At 42.2% G+C, this 11,188-nt stretch overlaps 1 protein-coding gene across 2 annotated transcripts in view; it reads right to left on the bottom strand.

Moving 5' to 3' along the window:
* Window positions 1-546: 546 nt before the first annotated feature.
* WNT11 (Wnt family member 11) overlaps window positions 547-11,188 on the bottom strand; it is a 182,147-nt gene continuing 171,505 nt past the window's right edge. For both annotated transcript variants that reach the window (XM_077451435.1, XM_077451434.1), the window contains exon 6: window positions 547-1,526. In XM_077451435.1, the coding sequence (XP_077307561.1) occupies window positions 1,352-1,526 (175 nt within the window). In that variant the 3' untranslated portion in view covers window positions 547-1,351. The remainder of the gene's footprint in view (window positions 1,527-11,188) is intronic.

Genomic DNA, 11,188 nt, shown 5'->3' with positions numbered 1-11,188 from the left:
CTGAAACGCGTCAGTCTTTGGATGATGTTACTGCTACGAAGATAAAATAAGGTTTTCTATGGAAAAGCTGTTGAGTTGCCAGCTTTTACTTGTTATGGGCTCACTGTGAACTTATTCAGCCAGAGCACTGACCACTCCGCACGCTAATTTGCATTATACAGCGGTACAGCTTGCAAGAGTTTTCTCTTCCATAAAGACATGGATGAGCGAGTTTGGGGTGGAGGAACTTGACTGGCCTGACCTCAACCCGATAGATCACCTTTGGACTGCGACCCAAGGCTTTCTCATTCAACATAAGTGCCAGACCTTACTTCTGGAAGAATGGTCAAACATTCCCATAGACACACTCCTAAACCTTGTGGACAGCCTTCCCGGAAGAGTTAAAGCTGTCATAGCTGCAAAGGGTGGGCCAACTCAATATTGAACCGTATGGACTAAGACTGGGATGCCATTAAAGTCCATGTGCATGTAGTGCTTAGGTGGTCTGCTTTAAGTTGCCTATTTAGCGGCAAGTTAAAAAAACACAGGAAACCAATATCAAAAATATACTGTAAAAACATTTTATATTTACCTTTTTTTAAAGTATACATTTCATACAAACTTTAAGCTGTTTACTTACATTTATAATTTTATATATATAAAAAAGTAGAATAAAGAAAAGAAAAAAAAACAACGCTATATTTATAAATAACTCTTTGTACGTTCTGAATACACAAGAAAATTTGTACATCCACCGACAGTGGCACAACACTGTTGTCTGGGCAATGAGCTGAGATGCTTGGAACGGCTTTTTTTTTTTTTTTTTTGCGCTGAACGTTGCGGAATTCTGAAGAATGTAAACAATGTAGATGATAAGAGTCTGGGGTTCATTGCACTTGTGGAGCTCACCAGAACATACAATCGACGGGTTTCGTTTTTCCAGTCCAAATGTTTTCACAGATTAATTCATTAATTCCCGGATTCATCAAAGTTGTGTAACAGCAATGGTTCGCCACAATAAAAAATAAAAATAAAAAAATCAATGGATTTAATTATATTTACAATCCAGCAAAATGATATCTGTCGGTCGGTATTGTCGGTCTTGCTTTGATAGATGTTGACCAAAGTCCTTTTTTTTTTTTAATTTTATTTTTTACTCCAAAAAACATTCAGGTCGGTCAAAGAAAAATAGATGTCTAACATTCTTTTTCCCCTTAATCCTTAGTAAATCTCATTTGGCACACTTTCTTTGAGAGGTCCATGTCCATGCAAAAAAAACAAAAAAAACAAAAAAAAAAAGTTCATATAGAAAGTTAGTGCTTTGGTTTTTGTTTTTCTTTTTTTTGTGCCTCGTCTTTATCCAAAAAGCTTCTCATTTGCAAATATATCGTTCCACAGTCCTCTCGCATTTTTTGCAGGTTACATAGCAACACCAATGGTATTTACAATGACACCGCTCCACCACTTTGTCCATGTACGGGTTGTAGCCCCTTCCGCAGCACATTAGGTCACAACTGTCGCTTCCATTGGATGTTTTATTGCATTGTCTGGAAGAAAACAAAGAGCGTTAATCATGTCACCTTCAACGTATGGCATTGTTTGGCAGAAAACAGACTAGTTAATGTCAAACGAGACTTGGCAGCAGATGCATCAACTTATTGCAGAATAAAGTGTCCCTGTCAGGGGTAACAGAATGCTTTGTGTGGGTGGGCACCAAGGCCACGGATGAGCTGGTTACATGTCCTTGGATGCCGTCTCTTAGTGGAATGTACACACAAAGTCAAACGCCTTGAGGTTTTCTACAAACTAACCACAGCAGACATATTAGACGTGTTCTTGTTTTGTTATTAATGTAGTTTGAATCATTTTGTCAGAGGTTCATTTCATAGGCCTTAGGATATGTTGCGGCTGGGTGTTATTGTTTAATGGCATATTTATGATTTTTAATCTTGATCAGGCTTGTATTAAAAATTATGTCATATGTCTACAATGATTAAAGTCATAAATAAGTCATTAAAGACCTTCTTATTATATAAAATTGGCTTGTAAATAATGTTCCTTCACACCATAACCCAACCTAACCTTTTCATTTTGAACAATTGCCTATCTATAATATACAAATGTCTATTGTGATATTGGAATTGCTTAGCTCAGTGGTGGGAGCATTTTCAGTGAATCATGCCAGTCTGAACCATGATTCAGTTCTTTTTTGGACCACTTTGAGGCACGCAATGGGATTTTCCGACAACAAAACCATGGATTTTTTTCCGAAGGATGTTGGCTCAAAATTGGCTTGCATATACACGATCACACAAATGTTGTCGGAAATTCCGAACGTCAAGAACGCGATGAGGTACAACATGTACGACCAGCCGAGAAAAATGATGTTCAATAGCCAGTGGAGCTCTTCTGCTTGATTCCGAGCATGCGTGGACTTTTGTGCGTCGGAATTGTGTACACATGCTCGAAATTTCTGACAAGTCTTGTTGTTGGAAAATTTGAGAACGTGATCTCAAACATTTGTTGGCAGAAATTTTACGACAACAAGTGTTCTATGGAGCATACACACGGTCGGACTTTTGTTGTCGGAAAATCCTATCGTGTGTACAGGGCATTATTAACTGAAAGTTCCACAAATACGGTTGCCCACACAGGGGAATTTCAACATATTGAGCCACCTGGCTCCCTCTTCAGCAGCACTGCTGTTCTTGTCATTGGTCTCTCAGAGGGTATCACCCAGCTCTCCTGGTTCTCTTGGGCCACTCAACCAACAGTTACAGCGCCCTCAGTCCATAATACAAAAGGGTTTACTTGATGTTTCCTGCAGGCACTGTAATTCCAGAAGTCACCCTGGTCAGTGTAAACATACATTTGCTGCTCCCAGCAACACAGACCCCTTCCCTGACCTCTTAATAAGGGTGTCCCTGACATCTCAAACTCTCTAAGCCCCTGTACACACGGTCGGACAGTTCGACAACCAAATCCGTCGGATTTTGTCCGAAACTGTTGCATACACATGGTCGGACAAAGTTGTCGAAAAATCCGATCTTTCAGAACGTGATGATGTAATTTCGTTACGATGGGACTACGTTCAGGCTAGTAGCCAATAGCTTTGATGTAGGAATTTGATCTGAGCATGCGTGGCACTTGGTCCGATCAAAATTCTCTACACATGATCGAAGTATGTCCTATCGGACCAGTTGGTCGGAAAATATTTCCAACATGTTGTAAAATTTGGTCCGACGGATATTCCGACGGAAACAGTCCGATGCATACCACACACAGTCGGATTATCCGACAACACGGTCCGATAGGACACATTTCGACTGATTCTCTGACCGTGTGTACAAGGGCTTACTTCGCTGAGACATATGGATTCCCTCAGTTCCCGAGACTCGCCTAGTTGTCCTGGTTTTCCCAGTCTCCCAGATTCTCTCTTTTAGTCTCCCAAACTTGTGTGGCCGTCTCAGCTCTCTCAGTCCAATGGACAAGGAATATTTCCCACATGGAATGCAGTCTCTTGAGTAGAGCACCTCTGTCTACTGGCAGGAACACACATCCCTTGGGGCTGAAGTACACAGCCTGATGGGGCCCTTGAGCTATACCCATGCCTTGCCTACAATGAGTACTTACACCTGCACACTCAAACAACCTGCAGGCCTCCAATAAGACCTGGACGCAGGATCAAAAACTTCTTCCTGCGCAAATTTCTTTAAAGTCTCCAAGCTCCAGGCCCCAATCAGGGATTATAAACCACGGAGGACACTGACAAGCCAGTCTTCCCACAGTCAGGGATTATAAAACACGGAGGACACTGACAAGCCAGTCTTCCCACAGATAATACTCTGGTGCTTCGCACTCTGCATTCGTGCAAATCCCATGGTGCCGATTTACTAAGGCTGAAAAATGCAAAATCTGGAGTAGCCATGCATTGTAGCCAATCGGCTTCTAATTTCAGCTGGTTCAATTAAACTTTGATAAAAAAAACTTGGGAGCTGATTGGTTTCTATGCAGAGCTGCACCAAATTTTGCACTCTTCAGTTTTAGTAAATCAACCCCTGTGTGTCTTCTGCCTAGCTTCACACAATGACAGGGGCTCGTACGGTCACACTATCTATACTTTTTAACCAATAAATGAGAAGGCAAATTGGGCAAAGCTCTGGATGCATAATAGTGGATAGTCATGGATAGAAAAACTAAAAGAAGTTCTAACCCTTCCCTACTATATTGACAATCAAAAAAAAATGCCTTAGATGCACTTTAATGTACATTGATGAGTTATGTACATAAAAGTACATCTTATTATTATTATTATACAGGATTTATATAGCACCAACAGTTTGGCCAGCGTTTTACAATACAAAAAGGGAGACAGTACAGTTACAATACAATAAAATACAAGAGGGTTAAGATGCAGCCTACGTCAGGGACATTTTCCTCAATGGCCACCAATGTAAGGAGCATTCTGCCTACTACCAATGTAAGGGACATTTTCCCCAATGACCACAAATGGAAGGGGCATTCTCCTCACTGACCACCAAATTAACAGGCATTCTCCCCACTGACCACCAAATTAACAGGCATTCTCCCTACTGACCACAAATGTAAGGGGCATACTTCCTCTTGACCATCAATATATGGGCCAATCTCCTCACTGACCACCAATGTAAGAGACATTCTTTCCACTGACCCCCAATGTAAGGGGCATTCTTCCGCTGCCACGTTTAGCACCTTCCAGGTGGAGCGGGTACCTGTTTTTGACAGGTGCCGATCCCCACTTCTGGGAGACATTGCCGCAACAAGGTCCCTTGGAAGTTCGGCCCCCCTGCTGCTTCCCCCCACCGCCGGGCCATTGAAAAAGCACAGAGCGCTTCGAACATGCGCAGTAGGGAACCATCTGTGACGATACAATACTGCTCTGGTGGTTTCCCTTGCAATGAAGGGCAGCAGCACCTGAGAGCCAATTGGAAAATAGGCTGGGGTGCCGACATTGCAGAAATCCTGGAAAGGTAATGGTCCTAATATTAAAAGTTAGCAGCTACAGTATTTGTAGCTGCTGACTTTTAACTTTTTGAGGGGGAAGGCCAGCAGTGATGTTGAGGGGGGTGGCAGTGGTGGTACTTGATGGGGGGTGGCAGCAGTGGTACTTGAGAGGGGGTGGCAGTGATGGTACTTGATGGGGGATGGCAGCGGTGGTCCTTGAGGGGGATGGCAGCAGTGGTACTTGAGGGGGGTTGGCAGTGATGGTGTTGAGGGGGGTGGCAGCGGTGATATTGAGTGGGTGGTACTTGGGGGGGTGGCAGCAGTGATGTTGAGGGGGATGGCAGTGGTGGTACTTGAGGGGGGTGGCAGTGGTGATGTTGAGGGGGGTGGCATTGGTGATATTGAGAGGGTGGTACTTGAGGGGGGTGGCACATGCGCACTGAGGGCCCCGGTGCAAGAAATCATGAAGCCCTCCCCCCTCGAAAAAGGCATGACTTTTTTAGGTGGGTGGCAGTGGTGATGTTGAGGGGGTGGCAGCGGTGGTACTTTAGGGGGATTGGCAGCAGTGGTGTTGAGGGGGGTAGCCGCGGTGATATTGAGGGGGTGGTACATGAGGGGGGGTGGCAGCAGTAGTGTTGAGGGGGGTCTCAGCGGTGGCACATGGGGGGGGGCACCGGTGATGTTGAGGGGGGTGGTAGTGGCGGTACTTGATGTGGGGTGTATATATAGATCTATATATATATATATATATATATATATATATATATATATATATATATATATATTTTAGCAGAGACCCTAGAGAATAAAATGGCGGTTGTTGCAATATTTTATGTCACACTGTATTTGCGCAGCAGTCTTTCAAATGCAATATTATTGGAAAAAATACACTTTAAGGAATTAAAAAAAAAATAATGAAACAGTAAAGTTTGCCCAATTTTTTTGTATAATGTGAAAGATGATGTTACGCCACGAGAATCGTGACCTTTATTCTAAGCAAAAAAATAGCGAACTTTAACCACTTGCTTACTGGGCACTTAAACCCCCCTCAGTCCCAGACCAATTTTCAGCTTTCAGCGCTGATGCACTTTGAATGACAATTGCGCGGGCATACAACACTGTACCCAAATGAAATTTTTATCATTTTTTTCCCACAAATAGAGCTTTCTTTTGGTGGTATTTAGTTACAGCTCGGAGTTTTATTTTTTGCTAAACAAACAAAAAAAGATGCAAAAAAATAAAAATAAAAAATCATGTTTTAATAGTTTGTTATACAATTTTGCAAACGGGTCATTTTTCTCCTTCATTGAAGTGCGCTGATTAGGCGGCACTGATGGCTGCATTGGTGGGCACTGATGGGCTGCATTGGTGGGCACTGATGGGCTGCATTGGTGGGCACTGATAGGCTGCATTGGTGGGCACTGATAGGCTGCACTGGTGGGCACTGATAGGCATAGTTAAGGCGGCACTAATAGGCACAGATAAGGCGGCACCGATCGGCACAGATAAGGCGGCACTGATGGGCAAAGATGGGCACAGATAAGATGGCATGGATGGGTGGCACGGATAAGTGGCACGGATGGGCACTGATAGGTACCACTGATAGATGGGACTGATGGGCACTGATAGGTGGCACTGATAGGTGGCTCTGATAGGTGGCACTGCTGGGCACTGATGGGCGGCACTGCTGGGCACTGATGGGCGGCACTGCTGGGCACTGATGGGCGGCACTGGGGTGCAGCACCTTTGCGGCAGATTGTGGGCACTGTGGGTGGCACTGTTGGTGGCACTGCTGGATGGCACTGTGGGTGGCATTGTGGGTGGCACTGTGGGTGGCGCTGGGGGCACTATGGGCACTGCTGGGTGGCACTGATGGGGGGCACTTACTTTCATTCAGGATGGCACTGCGGTGGGCAGGTGGGCACTGGCAGGGGGCAGGTGGTCAGCTGTATTGCTGGCCGTGATCGGGACTGATGTCCCGATCACGGCCGCCGGTGATCGGCTTTTTTTTTCTCTCCTCGCGCTGTCAGCGCGAGGAGGAATAATAGCCGATTACCGGCTCCGTTCTGTCACATGATCAGCTGTCATTGGCTGACAGCTGATCACGTGATAAGGGGTCGGGATCGACCCCTTACACGGATCGGTGATCAGGCGAGTCTCATGGACTCGCCGATCACAGAGCGCGCCGCGCGCGCCCCTCAGGGGGCGCGCAGGCCGCTCGTAACTGGGACGACGTCAATAGACGTAGTCCTGGAAATGTAGGTCCGCGCTAATGCCGTCATTTGGCAATAGCGCGGATCTCAAGTGGTTAAAGACAGCTTTTTCTTTTTCTGACACTTGTTGCTTACTAGAGAAAATCTGTATTTTTTGCTAGAAAATTACTTTGAACCCCCAAACATTATATATATATATATATATATATTTTTTAGCAGAGACCCTAGAGAATAAAATGGTGGTAGTTGCAATATCTTATGTCACACTGTATTTGCGCAAAAATACACTTTAAGGCTGGGTTCACACTGCTGCGGGGGGAGATCCGGATGTGATTCGCACAGCAAATCACATCCGATCTCCGTAGCACTGCGAGTTCAGCCATACAGATAGTATGGCTGAACTCGCAGCTGTCCCGCAGCAAACTCGCACAGGACCCTTTTTTGGGTCCGCAACGGAATCGGATCGCATGGGGGTTCACACCATGCGATCCGATTCCTGTGCGAGTCGGCAGATCGCACTGCGATATGCCGACGGATCTGGGGGTGTCATTAACATAACATTGACACCCCCAGCCGTCCGCATAGGGCAGTGTGAACTGCCGGCGGGAGGTGAGCGATGCGGGAAAACGCCGCGGATTCGCGGCGTTCCCGCATCGCAATAGTGTGAACCTAGCCTAAGGAATTTAAAAAAAAAAACGAAAAACAGTAAAGTTAGCCCAATTTTTTGTCTAATGTGAAAGATGATGTTACGCCACGAGAATCATGATCTTTATTCTAAGCAAAAAAAATCGTGATTCTAATTTTAGCCAGAATTGTGCATGCTCCAGTGACAATGGATTATTTTTTTTATTATTATTATTATTATTATTATTATTATAATTCAGGATTTATATAGTGCCAACAGCATTAAACTTCATTTACAGTCATATGTGGGTTTTGGGCGTTGTTCTAACAATCAGCGCTGTTTGGCGGAGTCTTATGAAGTCTGCATTGATGAAAGGGAAGAATGACAGGTTGTATATAAACACACGGGAGCACAAGGCAGATATTGAAAACTGATCTGAAAGGCTCAACAATACGGCCAGGAAATGGGAGCGGATTACTTATCATGGGGGAGGCCGGTGTGGGAGAAGTGTGATAACTGCCACAATGGAGAAGAAAGGAAAAGAGAACATAAGAGGAGATAGTGATAATAGTGCAACTACTGATAAGATGTCATTCTGATACTGCATAAAATGCCGATTATACTCGGTGGAAAGGACTTGGCAAATCTAAGCCCTGCGTATTGTTTGCAGGCTGTAACCCATCTGCAGGGTCAGCATTATCGCAACAAACTATACAATGGTATAAGGTACAACATGTCCCAAAAGATAACTTTGGTATGTGAATATTGTAATGTGATTGGTTGGAGAGGTCTAGGTAACTCCCCTTTTTCTTTCTCATAGCTGGGGTCAGTACAGAGATAAGACTGGAAAACAAATAATTAATATATTGCAGCTTACTAGATATGTGCAATTTGTTTCGTTCCGAATTAGTTTAACGAATTTAGACAAATTCGTTCATTCGGAAATATCCGAATTAACGAAAACCCGTTTAACGGATTTTTCCGAATCTTCGTAAATTCAAAAATCCGAAAACCTAAAAATTCTAAAATCTGAAATAATTACTAATAATAACTAACTATTAAATTATAGGTATTGGAATTTAGTTTCAAATTTGGCTATTAGTGAACGTAACGAAATACGAATTTATCCGAAGTTACGAAATAGCCGAAATAGCGAATGCCATGACAAATTAATAATAATAAATAACAAAAGTAACAATAAAAGCTTTTTATTATTATTTATTATTATTAATTTGTTCCGCTCCATTTGTTTAGATGCGGCATTTGTTATTTTGGATAATTCGCAACTTCAAATAAATTCGTATTCATTGCGTTCACTAACAGCCAAATTTGAAACGAAATTCCAACTAATTGAAACTAATTAATTCATTATGCACTAAATTCCAACGAATGGAATGTAACGAATTAATAATAATAAATAACAATAATAATAATAAAAACGTTTTATTTATTATTATTATTATTATTTATTATTATTAATTTGTTCCGTTACATTTGTTTAACTGCGGCATTCGTTATTTCGAATTAATAATAATAAATAACAATAGTAATAATAAAAATGTTTTATTTATTATTATTATTATTATTATTATTATTTATTATTATTAATTCATTCCATTACATTTGTTTAGCTGCGACATTCGTTATTTCGGATAATTCGTAACTTCAGATAAATTCGTATTCATTACGTTCAAAATTGAAACGAAATTCCAACTAACGAATTAATGCTGCACCAAATTCCAATGAATGGAACGTAACTAATTAATAATAATAATGAAAACTTTTTATTTATTATTAATTATTATTAATTTGTTCCGTTCCATTCGTTTATATGCGGCATTCGTTATTTCGGATAATTCGTAACTTCAGATAAATTCGTATTTGTTAAATTTGAAAGGAAATTCCAATACCTATAATTTAATAGTTAGTTATTATTGGTTAGTTAGTTATTCTTTAGAATTTTTGGATTTTCTTTCTTATTTTAAGATTTTCGAATTTTCGAATTTACAAATTTATGAATTGATGAAATTACAAATTGCGATTATAACGAAAAATCCAAAGCACCCGAAGCACAAATTCAAATTGACACTTTTCCATATTGTAGCAAATTTGCATTGCAAGTCTCTAGCAAGAGCAAAGTTGTAGTGGTGAGTCTACAGCAAGAGCTCTACAAGTCTACAGCATGAAAATTCAGCCACAGCGACCCCCTGTGGTGGGATGACTATTGTACAACATAACTGAACCAGAACTTGCAGCAGACTTGCAGAATGTTTGCAAAGAAATTTCATCTGGAGTCATGCAATGCGGACTTGCTGCAATTGTGCAACAAACTTGTAAAGCATGACAAGTCTAATAATAGCTTAGCAAGTCATTTTCAAACTTGCAGCTCAATTGCTTGCTGTCTGGGTTGGACACCTGTGGACAAAAGCTTTGTCAGTCTGGGGAGAGGCTAGTGTTATATGGACTAGCAGATTTAGCCCTCGTTCACATTGAATGCAGCTTTGAATATGTGTGACATCAGAAATTGCACGATTTCAAAGCTGCATGTCAACGCGACTTCAGGTGCGACTTTGAAGACATATGCGCGACTTTGAAGACATCTGTGCGGCTTCATGCACAGATGTCTATGCAGGTCGCACCCAAAACCGCCAAAGGTAGTGCAGAAGCGACTTTTTTCAAATCGATGCGGCACAGCAAAGTCGGCGTTGCACCGATTTGAACAGTGCCATTGCCGACAATAGGGTGCGATCCTGTCATGCGATTTCACCTGTCAAATCGCATGACAAGTCGCTCCAATGTGAACGAGGCCTAACTGCAGATGGACTAGCAAGTTAAAGCTGAACTCCAGTGAGCACTTTTTAAAGGGCATAATTCACCTCTACCAAGAACTATCTATGCAGGTGAGGGACGCCTATGCGGCTTTGACCAAAATTAAATAATACTCTTGTTATAGGTATAGACCATTTATGTACCTTCTAAAGCCTGGTTAAAAAAAAACTCATAGATGGCATCATCCCACCCTGCTTATTGCAATGAAGTTGCTAAGACACTCCCAGCTGATTAAATTTCTCTTGCTTCCCCTCTCTTCCGTGCACAATGTAAAAGGAATAAGTACCTGGTACACACAAATGGTTAGGAGGAGCATACAAACTCCCAGGTAGACAGTAACAGACCCCAGAATTGTAATAGGAAGTTCTCACTAAGTATACAAAACATATAAGAAGCCAAGGGCAGGCTCAGCACGCCAGGCTCCATCTGGACCTGAAATATCAGTTTTGAAAGGATGAGAGGATGTGATTTTCTTTCCACGGGTTGCAGGAAAGAAAATCGCTTGATTACCCTATCAACTCAGTCCATGTTGATAGGGGAATCCCTCTCACGGATCTAT

The sequence above is a fragment of the Lithobates pipiens genome, unplaced genomic scaffold (genome assembly GCF_037356315.1).
Source record: "Lithobates pipiens isolate NorthernLeopardFrog02 unplaced genomic scaffold, aLitPip1_a1.2 Scaffold_23, whole genome shotgun sequence".
In the NCBI taxonomy this organism is placed as follows: Eukaryota; Metazoa; Chordata; class Amphibia; order Anura; family Ranidae; genus Lithobates; species Lithobates pipiens.
The sequence above is the reverse complement of the archived record's forward strand: the minus strand, read 5'-3'. Positions and strand labels throughout refer to the sequence as shown.